At 40.4% G+C, this 18137-nt stretch overlaps 1 protein-coding gene across 4 annotated transcripts in view; it reads left to right on the top strand.

The window, feature by feature from the left end:
- VPS13A (vacuolar protein sorting 13 homolog A) overlaps positions 1-18137 on the top strand; it is a 767672-nt gene that overhangs the window by 639483 nt on the left and 110052 nt on the right. For all 4 annotated transcript variants that reach the window (XM_053702484.1, XM_053702483.1, XM_053702481.1 and 1 more), the window contains exons 63-65: positions 70-183; positions 1746-1821; positions 2520-2683. In XM_053702484.1, coding sequence (XP_053558459.1) covers positions 70-183; positions 1746-1821; positions 2520-2683 — 354 coding nt within the window. The remainder of the gene's footprint in view (positions 1-69; positions 184-1745; positions 1822-2519; positions 2684-18137) is intronic.

Here is an 18137-nt window from a genome sequence, read left to right as displayed (position 1 = left end):
ATTATAATTTGAGAATAATGAAATGTAAAAACAATTGAATTTCGCTAATATCTATTTTATCTTTCTTAGGCTATTAAGCAGATGTATGTGCTTCTTCTTGGCCTGGATGTCTTGGGTAATCCCTTTGGTTTTTTCCGGGATTTGTCAGAAGGTGTTGAAGCATTTTTCTATGAACCGTACCAGGTAATGTAGGAGATACCTGAAGCAGCACCCGTTTAATTGTTTTTTTCTTCCTAAAATGGCGAGTGAGCAAATTGTAATAAAGTTTTTCAGATTACATGATCTCATGAACAAGATATGAAATATGTTGTGGGGCATATACATGTAGTATTACTAGCCTAAAAAAGAACCCTGTAATGAGGGGTTAATTTATTATAGACTAGCACCTATTTTTATTTAACTGCATGCAATAGACACTACTATAAAGAAGAATATTCACAAATACGGATCTTAAAATCCAGTATAAAACTTTTTAAAAACTCTCTGTTTAGAACTGTTGATGGGGTTAGGCTGGGACATTCAGTGAAAGTGGATGAGAAAGCAGAAAGACCAGCCCCCCCCCCCCCTTCCATGCATATGAAAGGACAGATTACACAAACAATAGCAGCTGGAATCTATAGACAACAGTATACATCTGTATTACAAAAACAAAAAAAATCTATTGTTCAATGTCCCTTTTAATCCTCTTAGTAAACATGCTAACAAGATTCTTGGTTTCAAGGACCTGTATGTAAATAACTAGTGACCAGATCTCAGAAATGCATTTTGAGTCTCTTAGCAATAGGCATCACTGCTACTCACAGCCAATAATTACATTTTAGTCATTGGGCTCGTGGTATAATAATCATACTGCTTGTCACTATAACTAGTACCAGCCTACATTAATAGGTGAAGGCCTGAGGCAATATCATCATTTCATGTATTAGAGATAAAGGCTGTGTTCAACAGTGCTCATCTCTTCTCATAAAACATTTCCTTCAGAAATGTTCATTACATCGTCCATCTGACGTTGCATTCAGTCTAGTACCATTAGGCTTTGCTACGTATTTCTCATTTCTTTATATTAAAGTATCCTGTATTAATAATCTGTTTTAGTCCTCTGCTCCAGTGCATTTTATTTTCATTTACAGGCTGGAACAGTGCAGCCAATCAAAGGTTTATCTCCCAAGCTATTGATTCCCTGCTACTTATTGCAATAGCAGGAGAGGGACTGAGGCATCACTGTGCATGAACACATTACTCTTCAGCCTCTATATCTCTATAGTACTGGGCAGCCAGGAAGATGTTACCCAAGACTTAAATTATTTGAAAAAGTGTGCTGATTATGTAAGATGCACAGGCTATTTTTAGTATGCTAATGCATATCTGGGATATACAGGACTGTAGTGTTCTGTATCTTTCCAATGTACTTTTCTCATCAAATTTGCTTTATTCTCTTGGTATTCTTTGTTGGAAGCTAAACCTATTTAGGTTTATATGCTAACTTCTAAGCCCTTGAAGGTTTCCTCTTATCTCAGTGCATTTTGACAGTTTTTCACAGTTAGACAGCATTACTTCATGTGTGCCATATAGATAACATTGGGCTCACTACCATGAAGTTATTTATGAGTTAGCACTTTTTTTTTACAATTCTGTGCTCTGTCTGAAAACATTGTTGGGTTTCATATCGCTTTAAGGCAGCTATTTATGCCACAGTATGAACATTGGTGCAGAGGCCTTTTTCAATGTAATTGTTTCTATTACAGGGCGCTATTCAAGGTCCTGAAGAGTTTGTCGAAGGAATGGCACTTGGTGTAAAGGCTCTTGTAGGAGGTGCAGTTGGTAAGTATTCATATTCCATTAAAGTCTATACAAAGATTTAAATTACTATTGTTTGCAAATTAAAAATGATAAAGTATTGTTTGTTTGTGTTTTCTCAATCTATCACAGTTCTTTGCTACATAATTTGTTATTGTTAGAAATATGATTTTTTTTTTTTGTGGCATCTTTTTTTACACATTCTAAAAAATTGGCTTCTCTGATTTATTACTACTTTATTGGTTTTTAATATTGTGGATGTTTGCCCCTGCCAGCTCTGTGAGTTGTTCCATGATTTACAGCAAGTGCGCATTTCTTGCGATGATCTCAGTGCTAATACAAGCGCTGTTTGGTAGATATGCTCAGTGCAGAGAACATAACTTAGCACCTGTGTATTCACAGAGAATTGCACCAGGCGTGTGCGTGTGGTGACATGCTCAGTGTAAATTTCTTATTTGCAGTATAAATTAGCTGTAACATTCTAATAATTATTACATTTCCAAAAAGTAACAACTCTACTACAGTATTAAACTGCACCGAGAAAACTGAAAACTAAAAATAAACAAAAAAGAAAAAACCCATCTGTAAAAATATTCAAATTTAAAGATTGTCACCAAAAGTACATAAAAAGTCACCAAAAAATACCGGTCGAAAAACATTTTATAGAGAAACAGCTTATTTGCATTTCAAATCTATCTTACAAGCATTTTTTATTGTGATAGGTGGATTAGCTGGTGCAGCGTCCAGGATCACAGGTGCTATGGCCAAGGGAGTGGCAAGTTTAACCATGGATGAAGAGTACCAACAGAAAAGGCGAGAAGCAATGAACAAACAACCTAGCGGTTTTAAAGAAGGCATTACACGTGGAGGAAAAGGACTTGTATCTGTAAGTAAAAGTTATGTTACAAGGTGTCTTAAATTAGGCAAGGTACTAGGGATTTAAATGTTTAATCACAGGAAAAATGATGAGAGACCGCAAGAGATGCTGTGATCTTAGTTTACTGTACACATAGGAGAACCTTATTAAGTATAACACTCTAGTCTCTTCAAAACCGACTGTCTAAATAGCCGGGTTTCACCCTTTATGTGAACACCTTAATCGCATTGGCATGAGACAAGACTTCTCCACCAGCAGATTGCTTCATTAAGCCTCAGGAACCTGCAGACAATATTCAGTTCCAAAGAAGTTCAAAAAGTTAGATTTAAAAAATGCAAAACATGGTTCCATTCCATTTTCTGTTTTCTAAGAAAAGGTGCTAATGGGGACATAAAACCTAAAAAATGTACTTTCATGGTTCAAATGGAGAATGCAATTTTAAACAACTTTCCAATTTACTTTTATTATCAAATGTGCTTCATTCTATTTGTTTAATTTGTTGAAGGAGCATCAATATACTACTGGGAGTTTTCTGAACACGTTGGGTGAGTCAGTGACAAGAGGCATATATGTACACAGCCACCAATCAGCAGTTAGCTCCCATTAGTACATTTCTGGTCCTGAGCTTACCTAGCTATGCTTTTCAACAAAGCATACCAAGGGAACAAAGCAAATTTGATAATAGAAGTGAATTGGACAGTTTCCTTCTAAATACAGGTAGAGTCCACAGCTGCATTTATTACTTTTGGGAATATAGAACCTGGCCACCAGGAGGAGGCAAAGACAACCCAGCCAAAGGCCTTAATTACCTCCCCCACTTCCCTCATCCCCCAGTCATTCTTTGCCTTTCGTCACAGGAGGTTGGCAGAGAAGTGTCGGAAGATTACGGAGTAGTTCCTTATGGAGGGTAGTACTCTGTGAGATGGGGCTGGAGTAATCAGTAGTCTTGTCAGCCTCTCAGTGAGAGCATTGATGAAAGTTAGAGTCCGGAGATGCAGGAAGAGTATTTCTGCGAAACCATCCCAACTCATATTAACAGCTCCATAAGCAATCAGTGTTGACGAGTTTCGCTGCCTGCTTTTCTTCACTCAAGTCAATGTCAGAAGTGCTGCTACAATCTGTCAAATTTAAAGGACTGTGTTGCTGTTCCACGGCATGGGTTACGGTAAGATCGTTTCAATTTTTACATACTTGTAACGTTAGATGATAGGGTCTCAGTGGGACTCCTTTATCTTTATGGAATCAAGGGTTAAATGGACAGTCTAGTATAAATTAAACTTACATTATTCAGATAGTACTTTTCATTTTAATCAACTTTCCAATTTACTTTAATCATCAAATTTGCTTTTTTTCTCTTGGTATTCTTAGTTTAAACTAAACATAGGTAGTCTCATATGCTAATTTCTAAGCCTTTGAGGGCTGCCTCTTATCACAGGCTTTTTAAATCTCTTTTCAACACAAAGAGACAGAAAGTACACGTGGGCCATATAGATAACACTGTGTTCAGGCACAGGGGGTTATTTAAGATTTAGCACAAAACAATGCTAAATTTAAGTCAATAGATAATAAACAGTCATGTGATCATGGGGCTGGAAGAAGGTTCCTAGATACAAGGCAATCACAGGGGTAAAAAGTATATTAATATAACTGTGTTGGTTATGCAAAACTGGGGAATGGGTAATAAAGGGATTATCTTTTAAAACAATAACAGGTCACGTTTTTGTTTTCCATTTCCATATTCCTGACCGTGCGACTGTGTGGAGGATCCGTTTTTCTCTACCTGTCTGGATCATAGGAGGTGGTGAGTGCACCAGCCATTGAGGGTATAAGGTGCCAGTTGTTTTTTGACCATAATCTACTTAGTCAAGTTATAGAAGATTCTGCTATGTTAGAAGGGGTTTCCTCTGATTCAGATGTGATACCTGTGTATATTGTGAGGAGGCCAGAGTAACCCAGCCCTCTCAATTATTTTCCGTATGCCGCAATAGAGTGTTCTCTTCTTTCACGTGGGAACATTAGAGACCACTGAGCCATCCGCCTCTGAGGATTCAGCATCCCCTGAGGTGCGTTCCCTAACATCTTCTGGTCCTACACAGGTGGTTGCCCCGCATACCGTTATACCTTCTCCTGAAGGTGGCCTTTTTCCACCAGAGATTACTACATGGTTTCGCATTGGCCATATCTTTGGACTTAGCGCACTTGTATCTCTCTGCCACGTGCAAGCGGAGGCTTAATCCGTGTACTCCTGCCCAAGGTCCAGCATGTAAGTGGATTTTGGTATCTGATCAGTCTTCTGGGAAGCGGTGTCCTCTGAGGCTTCAGATGTGCTACCTCCAGGGTCGGAAACCTCAGATACTTTGACAGAGGTGAATTTTGCTTTTAAATTTAGAATGGCTCCCCTGCTTGTACTTCTGAGAGAAGTTTTGTCGACGTTGGAGGATCCTGATACTGATCCGTCAGCTGAATCTCAGTCGGCTGATTCAAAAAAGTGAGCTTGTTTAGACGACTGGAGGGATGGTGAACCTATTCCTTATTGTCTTTATATTGTTATTCTTTGTTTTTTGTATCAGTTTCCCAGTTCAGGGCTCTTGAGGAATTGTGTTGCATGAGGGGCGGGACCTGTCGGTTTCCTTTACTCCTGGGCTATCTCTTGTGTGCGCTTGCCTTATTTATTTTCTAATCCGGTTCGCATGAGTTTTTCTTTTTCCTTTGTTGGAGTGTCACGATTATGTTGAAATTCTTCTTAGGAAGACTTTCGCTCTGGGATTCTGGTATTAGCGATTTCATTTCATGATTGATGGAATCTTCCGGTGGAAGTTTTTCTCTGGTCGGGGTGAGGTTCCCTCGATATGTCCGAGACTATGTTTAAGCTTCAGAGCTTATCTGTTTTTTTGTTTATTATTCTCAGTTTTCTGGCCCTGCTATAAATTTACAATTTTCCATTTGACTCTGAACGGACATGTTGTATCCTTTATATTGGGCTTGTTCTGGTGGGGTATAGTTGTCTCTGTTCTTTTGCGGTTTGTACAGATATGTTTTATCCTGACTGGTCCTGTTTGGGTACTTGTTACCTCTCTTATTTCTTCTTCTCAAGAGATTGGTTTTTCGGTCCGGTGGGAGCCCTTCTATCCTAGATGTCAGGCTGGTCCTGTTTAAATCTTTTTGGTTGGGTGTCTGATATTGGATCGTATGCAGTCTAAGTGGCCTTCGAGTTAATACCCTGCCTTGCAAGGCTGTTGCCTTGGAGTTTGAATTCTGTTGCGGCAGTTTTGCCTCTCTTTATGAGGGGAGGACGGGTGACTTTTTGGAGTCTTTTTCCCGGTTTGTCTTCACAGGGTGTAATTTTCCCCTTTATTGGTGCTCCTTAGGGGTTTTCTTGTTCTATTTGTTTTTTTATGCTCTCTAGGTAGAGCTTGTTTATCCTTTCTCTTGAGGGTTGATATGCGGTTCTCTCTTCCCTTTTCAGAGAGATGGAGATTTTCCTATCATCATGTTGAGGAAATCCGATTTTTCGAGACCATATTGTTTTTCCAGTATCCTCGTTCTGATTCTAGATTTCTGGTATCCAGGGGAGTTTTGGTTTTATACAGTATCCTGTTTTCTTTTTTTTGCGGTTCTGGTTTCTCCACCGCCTGTTAGGAGTTTTAAGGAGTCTCTCCTCTTCTTACCAGTTCGTTTTGGAATGGAGTTCCTGGGGTAGGTTCCAGGGTGGTTCTGAATCTGTTTGATTTTCAGACAGGAAGTCTCCTAGGCCTTTTGAGTTTAAATACTCTATAGGCTTGCCCTGTTTCTCTTCAGTCCTTCGTTGGTACTGTGGGTGGCTGATGTTTATCAGTCTGTTTTTTTTGGCTGGGCATGTTACTGTCTGTCTCTAGAGTCTCATGGATTTCTGGTTAGTCTGCTTCTGTCACCAGTATACGGTATCATTTTTTTCTATTTTGGGAAACTTACCTTTGGTCTACTGGGGCAGTTGCCTTAACACTTCCATGGAAGTAGGAGAGTGTCTTCTGGGATTCTTTCTGATTTTTCTTAAGAATCTTAGGTCACTCTGAGGACCTGACCTTCTGAGTTTTTCAAGTTGGGTTATTTCTGAAGTAGATCTTTTTTTCTGGCTTAGCAGGAGGTCGAGGGACTCTCCTTTGGTGGGTCCTTTGGACGTATTGGTATCTTTGAGATCCGATCTAGGTTCTCTGGGTGTGCGTGCCTATCCTAGTCCTGCCCTTAGGGGATCGTGGTCAGGGATTCTTGAGCTCTGGATCTTTTCGGTGCTGGGGAAGTTTAGTCTTCCTTGCTCCCTTCGACTGTCTCCTTTTCGGGTTTAACTCAGGTTCTGTCAGGGGCAGGTATCAGGGTACCGGATTGCTCTTTTTTTGTACTGCGATTCGTTTTCATGTTGGTCTTCTCCATTATGGGTGCTCCTTATGGAGTTTTACAGGATCTTCACCCTTGGTGTCTTGATGTCTACTGACGGGGTTTTCAGAGGGGTGTCAGTCCTTTCCTCAGCGTGTAGCTGGTTCCTTGTTTTACTTTTTTGATTGCCGACCGTCCCTCCCTGTTTTGGTAGGGTGGTGTTGGGTCTCTCTCTTCTTGAAGTCCTCTCTGGCCCTTCCAGGGTGTCCTGGAGAAAGACGTTCTTAGGACAGCTAGTTCTTAGCCTCAGGATTAGCCTGGCTGTCAGACGTGCGGTTACGGGTGGTCTCATCCGTCGCTTCTGCCCTGGATATGTGGGCTCCTAAGCAGAACCATATAGCAGTTTCTGTTCTGTTCCTGAGGTTGTGGACTCCTGATGTTCTTTTCCTTGCTACAATGCGGCCTGAGGTCAGGCACTTGCGTTCAAGATTTTGTCCTTCAGGATACTAGACTTCTTGTCTAGGATTGCATCGATATTAATGCAGATGATGGTCCTTGAAATTGTCTTCATTGACATGTTACATTTCTGGAATATCTCTCCAGGTCCCAGTACCTCTTGCAGTCAGTTAATCCACCTTCTTTGGGTTTTCTTACTAAGGAGTTTTTTTATTCAGGCTCTGCAAGGGGATTCTCTCACTTTTTCTCTGGGATCCTACCTCGAGGTCCTTTCAGACCTCTTTAGCAAAGTCTCTTTGTTTCTGTGTTTTTCCTCTGGAAGTGTATGATGTTGGGAGTCCTGGTTGTCCTCCTTGTTGTGTTTGTGGAGGAGTGTTTCTTCTCCTGATCTCATAGTGAGCGGGACTCTCGTCTCCTCAGAGGTTTGTGTGCTCCTTTTGGGACCAGTGTTTTGGTGTGGTCTCTGACATGGGCTCTTACGGTCCTAACTGTGGGGCATTTACTTGGTCCTGCTAACTTTTGGGTCAACTAAGTCTAGAGGAGAAGTGTGCGCAGAGCTACTTAACCAAACTCCTAGGGCCCTAATAGATACTCTAACAATTAGGCAAAGGGAGTATAGTCAAAGAAAAATGCTTAGGAGCGGTAAAAAGCTAAAGGTTCTAAGGAACGAGGAAAGAGAAAAAAATCGTATAAACAACACAGGCTAGTAAAATCAATTTTTTTATATATAATTAAGCTTGATTCAAAACATATAGGCAAGTGTAATAAATGCTACAAATCTATAGTTGTAAAATTGTTACTGAATATTTGCAACAATGTATTAAAAAAACGGACGTCTCCGATTGTTATTAAAAAAACGGACGTCTCCGATTGTTATTAAAAAAACGGACGTCTCCGATTGTTATTAAAAAAACGGACGTCTCCGATTGCTAGAGTCAGTGGAGGTCACATGTTTCCTGTCTAGAGTGGAGCTCCAGTCTGCAACTAGACTACTTTGGAGCTTTGACAAAACGCTCCCATCGCAACGTGTACGTCACCACGCCACATTGACAGAACAGAAGGCATGCGCAAAGGGATCTAGTACAAAATTGCGACGCTCCTATTTGCATGGCAATAATAAAGTTAATACATGACATGTAACCGAAAAAAAACCCTGGAGTGTTTGAAATTGAGACTGCCCAATAGGACCGGAGCAGCTGAGAGACCAGTGACGTGTGGTATAACGGTTGAAAAGGTATACATGGATGCCAAACAGCATACACACCTAGCTGCGGTTCCTGAACTGTAACGTCCTCAAGTCAGGTATTTGGTTATAACTTACACGTAAAACACTTTTTTCTACCAGTTCTTATTTTTATTTTTATATTTTTTTAGTGGTGGCAATCCCATATTGTATTATTACATTTTTGCATTTAATCGGTTTTTTAATACATTGTTGCAAATATTCAGTAACAATTTTACAACTATAGATTTGTAGCATTTATTACACTTGCCTATATGTTTTGAATCAAGCTTATTTATATATAAAAAATTGATTTTACTAGCCTGTGTTGTTTATACAATTTTTTTCTCTTTCCTCGTTCCTTAGAACCTTTAGCTTTTTGGCGCTCCTAAGCATTTTTCTTTAACTTTTGGGTCATTTGCTTCTGTTGTAGCAGTTTTCGAGTGATGGGAATTTTTTTTAGGCTGTGGTGCCCTTACCAGATAATTTCCTTTCCTTCAATACAGGGAGAGTCCACAGCTCCCACCCTTGCTCTCCGGAGGGCGGCCCTAAAATGAAATTGCTTTCTTCTGGCACCTTTTTCACCCTGATATTTCTCCTACTGTTCCTTGTTCCCTCGGCAGAATAAGTGGGGGAGGTATTTAAGCTTTTGGCTGGGGTTTCTTTGCCTCCTCCTGGTAGCCAGGTTCTATAATCCCAAAAGTAATGAATGCAGCTGTGGACTCTCCCTGTATCGAAGGAAAGCAAAGTCCTATTATTTTTTTATTTTTTTTTTAAATTGCATGCTCCATCTGAAACATGACAGCACATGTTGGGGTTTTATGTCCCTTTAACCTCCAGTCACAGAATGAACATATGAGCATGCAAATTTCAAGAAGCAGCCTCCAAAGGCAAAGCGACATTTGATTTAATAGATTTTCCATTGGCTGCAGTACATCACTCTATCTGGACAAGAGTCCCTTTATTCTCAGTTAGTCTTGTGTCTTTTTGGAAGCAAAATTATTAGCTTATTTGAACGAGTCTGCCCAAAGGAGAATATGTTCTCTGTTATTCATCAAATACACCACATCAGACCTCATTTAAGTAAATTATATTAACAGGAAGATTGTTTACCACAATTTAGATCTACAGGCCCTGCATCTGATGTATTTTGCCTGAAAGGTTCTACGTTAAAAGTTTATAAATATAATAACCTATATTGCCTATTTAATTTCTTATATGCCACAATCTATTTTAGATGTTATAAGCACATATTAATTTCCTGTTCGGCTTTAGCACTCTCCATTGTTACCAGAGACCTTAACATAACTCTCTGTTCCTCACTATTTTTGAAAATGGTCTTTAATCCTTACTATTTGCACTGGTGGTCTAAGAGTTAACTTTTTGGCACATTTTTTAGCTCACCTTCCTGTTTCTTCTCTTCCTGTTTCTGAAGTGTAGTAGCCATCTTAGAAAGGTCAGCAGAAGCTCTTCAGTCCCAGTGAAGGTTGTGAGGCTTTCTGGGTATATCAGCGCTTCTGTAGAGTTGATTTAACCTTTTATCTGGGGTTAATGTTCGCTGGCTGGTACTGTTAATTGTAGTTGTTTTTAAGGGCGCTTTTACCTTGTTGTAATTCAATCCCTTTGGTTACTCAGTTTTAAACTGTGCCTTTATTACCTATTCTCTGACTTATCTGTCCCCCTCAGGGGTTAACATCTGTATGTCTGCCTTTTATACTGCTTCTGTGATTTTATCTTCTCAGATATGATAGCATTTTATCCTTGCTGTATCTTGCTTATTCTACAATAATGGAGCATATTTGTGCAGCTCTTGTATCTTTACCAACATCTGATTCTTTGGAGGTACAATATACTGATCATTAAACCCCTTCTAGCTGCTGTTTACTCTGTAAGGATTCCTTGTGTGTCCCCCTGCTCAGCTATATACCTCATGCTTTGAGTTGGTGTCTAATCCTAGGCAGGGTTTTGCAGCTCTACCCTTGAGTCAGAGTTTTCAGGGGTCTGCAGTTTACTCATGCTATATTTCTGGACATTCTGCTGAATTATCTCCTAAATTTAAGTAATATATATTCTCTGCTATTACATAGTTAAGGCTCTTAATGTCTCCAGCAGTCAAAGGGACAGTATACACTAATTTTCATATAACTGCATGTAATAGACACTACTATAAAGAATAAGATGCACAGATACTGATATAAAAATCCAGTATAAAACTGATCAAAAACTTACTTAGAAGCTCTCAGTTTAGCTCTGTTGAAAAGGTAGCTGGAAAGCCCACTGCAAGTGGGAAATAAGACACTCCTCCTTCTTTTGCATATGAAAAGACCCTTTACACAAACAGGAGCAAGCTGGAGTAGGTAGCTGACGGTATTCTCATAAAACTTTGGGGCTTATTAAAAAATAAGCAAAACTATACATTTTTTTAAAAAACAAACTTTATGGGCTATATAAATAGATCATCTACAAAACATTTATGCAAAGAAAAAATAAGTGTATAATGTCCCTTTAAACGCAAATTAACGGAAATGGCCTTTAGCTCATCCTTCATAGCAAATTCTTCACATGAGGTGGCCACAAACCTTCAATTTTTAAAAAGAGCAATATCTGTGAAGCGCAATAAAGCAAACCGCATTAAAACGAGGTATGCCTGTACTTTGTAACAATTGCACTTTAAAGCTCATAAAACTTATAAATGGTAGAATTGTTCCTTCTCAGCAATTGGATGCACTGGAGCTCACCAGTTTTTTCCTGTACTAAGGGTAATCCTTCATAGCCTCAGAAGCCAATTCTAAAGCGGTTCACAGGCTTATCCTCTCCCCTCAGTGAAAACGCTCCATCTGTAAGAAATTGAAGTGCAGAGTCAGGATTGTATGTGTTCTATAATCCCGGAGATCACCAGGAACTTTCTGCTGTCTTCCTAATAGAGGTCAGTACTCGCAGTAATCAAGTTGCGTATGTTTATAACAACGTTCCAAAGTAACCAGGTATTCTACTCAGTGAAGCCAAAACTTGTAGAATACCTAATTATAGAACACATACAATCCTGACTCTGCACTTCGATTTACTACCAGTGAGTGGTTCCACTGAGGGGAGAGGAAGACCCCATGACCCATTTTAGAACCAGCTTCCGAGGCTGTGAAGGATTTCCCTCAGAACAGGAAAACACTGGTGAGCTCCAGTGCATCTTATTGTTGAGGAGGAACAATTCTACCATTTATAAGTTTTACAAACTTTAAATTGCACTTGTTACTATGTTTTTTGAAAAATCAGCTGGAATACATTATTAGCTGCCTTAAGAGATCACATGATCTAGGGCGCCACGATCAACGGGGATATCAGAAGAGGGCGCCAAACCACGCTGATAAAAGTAATTTATTTTTACAGAGTGGTGTATCCCTGATGCATAAAAAATAGCAACGGTAGAATAAAAACTACATTTTTTAAAACTGGCAGACAGGTTTTGACTATTTTAACCCTTTTTTAAATGGATATATAGAAGAGGTTATTTATTTTTTTAGACACCATGTCTATGTTTACTTTTATTTTTATGGTGTATTATCTTCTGTGAGATATTTAAACCTTTTATGGATAAAGAAGGATTGTTTTATTGTGGTTTGTAACGATTACCTTTTGTGCTGATTTTATTTTAGCTCTAGTCAGGAATCAAGGTAAGCAGATAGGAACCGGTCATCACAGCAGAAGGGAAAAGCAGAGGAGTAATCCAAAAATACAGGTCCTTAGGTTAGCAGCCAGAGACACGTCAGGTTATAGATCAAAGGAGCAGACTGTAAACAGGAATGCTAGGACTTCCATAGAAAATAACCAAGCAAAGATTGGTGTTAGCAAGGGTCTTTTAAAAACTTCCTTATAGGTCTTTGTGCCTAAACACCTACAGGGTCACTTTTGACGTCCACATCACTAATAATGATATCGTTACCGCAAGGAAGACAAGCAGCATCACTAATGGAAGAACACTGAAAGTCCTGCTCACTGATCTTAAAACACCTTCCCAAGTTCAGCGCACCCTGTACGGTCAGCTTTAGAGCAGCCCTGGGCTACAGCTGTTCTTTTGACAAAGAGCTTACGGTGTCCCTGGATTCTCCTGACAGCCCAGCCACCAGGAGTAGCATGGATTTATAATACTGTTGGAATCTATTTCTAAATTTCTAGAGTTCTTGAATTTCTGCAATATTTATTGGAGAGAGGCTTATTGGCCAGATACTGGCCTTGTCTGTTTTATATCGTAAGAAAATTGACAGGCCTTGACAAGCCAGTGATTTGACCAGTTACTTCTCCTTTTAATCTTAATCTGGTTTTGAGGTGTTTTTTTTTTTGTTTTGTTTTTAAGCCCCGCCATTCAAACCTATGCATGGGTTAGACCTTTAGCTTTTATCTTGGTAGGTTCTTTCTTTTTTAAGACACGATAAGTCCACGGATCATCTTAATTACTAATGGGATATTCACCTCTTGGTCAGCAGGAGGAGGCAAAGAGCACCACAGCAGAGCTGTTAAATAGCTCCTCCCACTCCAGTCATTCTCTTTGCCTACGTTAGTGCTAGGAAGAGGTAAAGTGAGGTGTTAGTAAAAGATTCTTCAATCAAGAGTTTATTATTTTTAAAGTTGTACAAGATTGTGCTGCTTTGTTCTAGGTTGTAGCCGTAGTCCTTATCAGTCTCTTCAGTAGAGCTTTTGGTGGCTTTAGAGCAATGGGAACTTGTGGGACATAATTCTCACTGCGCCTCCCATACATTTATGCTGCCCTTATCCTGATAGCCTAAGTATGATGACTCAGGCTTTATCTTTATCCACAGGGCTATGGTTGGGAGAGGACCTCCTAAACCTTCAGAGGTGCCCTGCTGTCGGGCTGATTTTAAAGGTAAGTGACAACTTTGTATTCTGGGTCTGGGAAACTCAGAGATAGTGGAGCACTTGATTGAGACATATCTCTTTTATAAGGACGTTCCTCCTAGTCTTATAAGGGGAGGGGATCCTATGACAGCACCGTTTTTGGCAGGCACTGGGGCTAAAGAGATTTAATGTGGAAATACTCGGGATCAATCACTTGGGACAATGTATTAATGGTCTCAGAAAATAGTGTTTGGTTCACTCTTTTGGGCTCTGGAGCTACCTGACATGCGGTAGCATACTCGTCCCCAATTTATCACATTGTGTACTAATTAATCTAGCTCCAGGTGACCTATCTATAAAATATTAATGGCGACCGGGAGTTTGATTGCTGTGACACCCACGATGGGCGGAGTTGCTTTTGGCGCCACATTTCCTCTATCCCAGTCCACAGTCAATAAGGGTGACGGGAGATGGAGTGTTGCCACGCCCACAAGGGGCGGAGCTATGTCTGGACTGTGTTGGCTTGCGCTCTTCACCTCCATTATGATATCGGAGGGCAGAGCATCGAACACAGCCTTTTAGTGTTTTTTATTTCTTCATGCGGGTGCAGTTAGCACTATGAACTGTACAGTGTCAGACTTGTTATGTATATCGTTTATCCATGAAAATTAATCAAAGGGAAATAAACGGTTTAAAATGCATTCTCTGAGGTGCTAAATGAGTCTTATGGCATTTATACTTTGGGCAGATGGGCACCTCAGCACAATATCTGAGGTTTCAGTAGGTCCTGCAATGTTTGTTTACTAATCTATTTCAATCCTGCACACATAAAGAAAGAGTGACAGTTTGAAATTTAAAGAGATAGTAACGTTTTTTTTATCTGTTATTTTTATTAAAAGAATTTCAGTTGTTTGTTTAATTCATCCTTTGTGACTTAGGATGGAACAGCAGCACACAAAAAATAATGTTACTTTTAAAATTTAAAGAGGCAGTAACGCTTTTTATATGTCAATTTTTATTAAAAATACTCCTAAGGCGGTGGCTGTTTAGGAGTCAGTTGACACTGGTCAATCTATGCCACAAATTTCTCCTATAGTGTCCCACAAAAGTTTATGGCCCACATGCAGTGCCCTGCGCTTCCTTTTACACTTCACCCGGAGTTACAATGCATTATATGTTTTTCTCACGAGGTAGAAAACATTTCTAGAGAAATTATTTTCAAGGAAAATTTATTCAGTAGATGAAAATCCCCGGTGGCTTGGTGGGTAAGCAAGCAGCTTACCAGATGGAAGGCTAGCAGTTTGAATCCTGCTGCTGTCGTCTGGTTTTATCCGAATGGTTCCTCCCTGTTACTGAAGGAGGAAGATATTTAGGGATTATCTGAAAGAGAATTATCAGACTCAGATAAATATTATCTTTATTCAATCCTGAGATTGTTTTTCTCTCAGTTTTATTTTTAGCTTGTACACCGCCATTTGTTACTTTAGGGGGTTTTAGCTGCCCTGAGCGACACTACCGGTGTAATCTACCTAAGCGTCCAGTAGGTTATAAGGCCGCATTCCCTATATTTAAAAAGATGTTTCCCATAGCCGACTCAGCTAAAGAGTAGTTTCCAGCTTAGCTAAGAGAACTACTATACCCTTAGAGGATAGTTGGGAAAGGGATGTATACCAGCGCTTCCAATGGCAGCCAGCTGGGTACTTTGTTACCATCACTAGTGCAACGGCATATGGTTTGATGCGTTGTCTGATGCTACTAAGTCAGAAACTCCCCTGGATAAAATCCAGGATAGGATGAAAGCTTTCAAATTGGCTATTTCCTTTATTTAAAATTCTTGCCTTCGAGTTATTAAACTGGGAGCATAGGTTTCAGGTTTCTCTGTTCCAGCTCACAGAGCCTTATTGTTAGAGCCTTGTTCTACGGATGTATGCTCTACGTCTAAGGTTTTTGGCGATTTCTTAGAAGGGGAAGACCTTGTTGGCACCTGGCTTGACGGATTTAATTCTCTTTAGAAATTTAAAGAATTTCGAGAAGAAAAAAAAAAGGGATCCAAATAGTCTGCTGTTGAATCAAAGACAACATGAAGGACATGCCCCCGATCCGAGATCGTTCTTGTAGGAGGCAGACTTTCCGTCTTCTCTCAAGCTTGGGTTCGAGATGCTCAGAATTCCTGGGCAATAGAAAATAGTGTCCCACGGATACAATTTAGAGTTCAAAAGTTTCCTCCCAGAGGCAGGTTTCTGCTTTTAGGATTATCTGCAGATCAGACAAAATGAGAGGCATTCTTACACTGTGTAGGAGACCTCTCAGACCTGGGAGTGATTGTTCCAGTTCAAATACAGTTACAGGGTCTGGGTTTTGTATCCCAATCGGATTATGGTTCCCAAGAAAGGAGGGAACCTTCAGACCACTTTTTAGATCTTAAGAGTCTAAACAATTTTCTTAGTGTACCGTCCTTCAAGATGGAATCTATTCGTTCCATTCTTCCCTTGATCCAAGAGGATCAGTTTGAGGAGCCGGACAAATAGCTCAGCATGCTAAGCCACTGTGGCTGAGCTCTGTACCCAAGGGTTGCAGGTTCGATCCCCGGCGAAGTCCACTCAGACTTTCATCCTTCCGAGATTGATAAAATGAGCAGCGCCTTGAGACACTTATGGGTAATTAGCCGTGCTTTTCAAGTACCCAATACATGTGTACCTTCATGTGCCATTCACAAGAATCGTCTCAAGTTCTAAGGTTTGTCTTTCTGGACAAACGCTTCCAGTTCATGGCTCTTCCTTTCGGTCTTGCATCAGCTCTCAGAGTTTTTACAAAGGCTCTGGGGTCGCTGTTGGTGGTGCTTCAGTTATGGTACACTGCAAGGGCGACCTATCTGGACGACATCCTAGTCCAGACGCCTACCTTACAGCAAGCAAGATTTCACACGAACATGGTGTTATCCTTCCCGCGATTTCCCGGGTGAAAGGTAAATTTGGGAAGGAGTTCCTTAGTTCCATGCACTTTCTGGGAAACATAATAGATTTCATATCAATGAAGATTTTTCTGACAGGATGTCTGGAAATCAAGGATTATCGATACTTGTCTAGTCCTTCAGTCCACTCCTCGGCCTTCAGTGGCTCAGTGCATGGAGGTAATTGGGCTGATAATGGCGGCAATGGACCTCATCCCGTTTGCTCGGTTCCATCTCAGACCTCTGCAGTAAGCATGCTCAGGCAATGGATCGGAGATTATACGGATTTGTCTCCTCCAATACTACTGGAGCAGGAGACAAAGGATTCTCTTCATTGGTGGTTATCTCTGGATCATCTCTCCCAGGGAATCTGCTTTCGCAGACCATCTTGGGCAATTGGGATAACAGACGCCAGCCTTCTAAAGTGGGGTTCCCTAAGGCCTTTGAGGGTTTGGACTCGGCCAGAGTCTGTTCTTCCTATAGATATTCTGGAGCTGAGAGCGATCTACAATGTTCTTCTGGTCTGGCCTCAGTTAGCCTTGGTCCAGTTTATTAGGTTCCAGTTGATCAAAGGTCTGTGGCTTACATCACTCATCAGGGAGGAACGAGAGACTTCCTTAGTGATGACAGAGGTATCCAAAATAATTCAGTGGGCGGAAGCCCATTCTTGCTGCCTGTCTGCAATCCACATACCAGGGGTGGAACAACTGGAAGGCGGATTTCCTGAGCAGGCAGATCTTTCATCCAGGGGAGAATTCCATCCGGAAGTGTTCTCCAGCTTTTTCCTTTGTTTGCTTTTTCTTCCTCAGGTCATTGCTCAAATCAAGCAGGAGAGGGCTTCGGTGATCCTCATAGCACCGACTTCGCCTCGCAGGATTTGGTATGCAGATCTGGTGGACATGTCATCTCTGCCATCTTGGAGACTTCCGTTGAGGAAGGACCTTCTAATTCAAGGGCCCCTCCTTCACCCAAATCTGGTTTATCTGAAAATGACTGCTTGGAGATTGAACACTTAATATTATCCAAACGGGGTTTTTCTGACTTGTTCATTGTGACCATGATTCAGGCTCGTAAGCCTGTCACTAGACAAATTTATCATAAGATATGGCGTAAATATTTCTATTAGTGTGAATCCATGGGCTACTCATGGAGTAGGTAGGATTCCTAGAATTTTGTCTTTTCTCCAAGAGGGTTTGCAGGAAGGTTCATCGTCGAGTTCCCTAAAGGGTAAAAACTCTGTCTTTCTCTATTTTGTTACTCAAACATCTGGTAGATGTCCCAGATGCACAATCGTTTTGTCAGGTCTTGGTCAGGATCAGGCCTGTGTTCAAGCCAGTTATTCATCCATGGAGTCTGAATTTAGTTTTCAGAGTTCTTCAAGGGGCTCTGATTGAGCCTACTCTTTCCTTTAGATATTAAGTTGTTATCTTGGAAAGTTTTATTTCTTGTTACTTTTTCTTTTGCTCGGAGAGTGTCAGAGCTCTCGGCATTACAGTATAACTATCCTTATCTTATTTCTATTCAGTTAAGGTAGTTTTACGTACTAAATTAGGATTTCTTCCTAAGGTTGATTCTGATTGGAACATTAATCAGGAGATTGTTGTTCTTTTCTTGGGTCCTAATCCTTTTTCTCAGAA

Source organism: Bombina bombina, chromosome 2 (assembly GCF_027579735.1).
Source record: "Bombina bombina isolate aBomBom1 chromosome 2, aBomBom1.pri, whole genome shotgun sequence".
NCBI lineage: Eukaryota > Metazoa > Chordata > Amphibia > Anura > Bombinatoridae > Bombina > Bombina bombina.
This window is presented reverse-complemented; position numbering and strand designations above follow the sequence as displayed.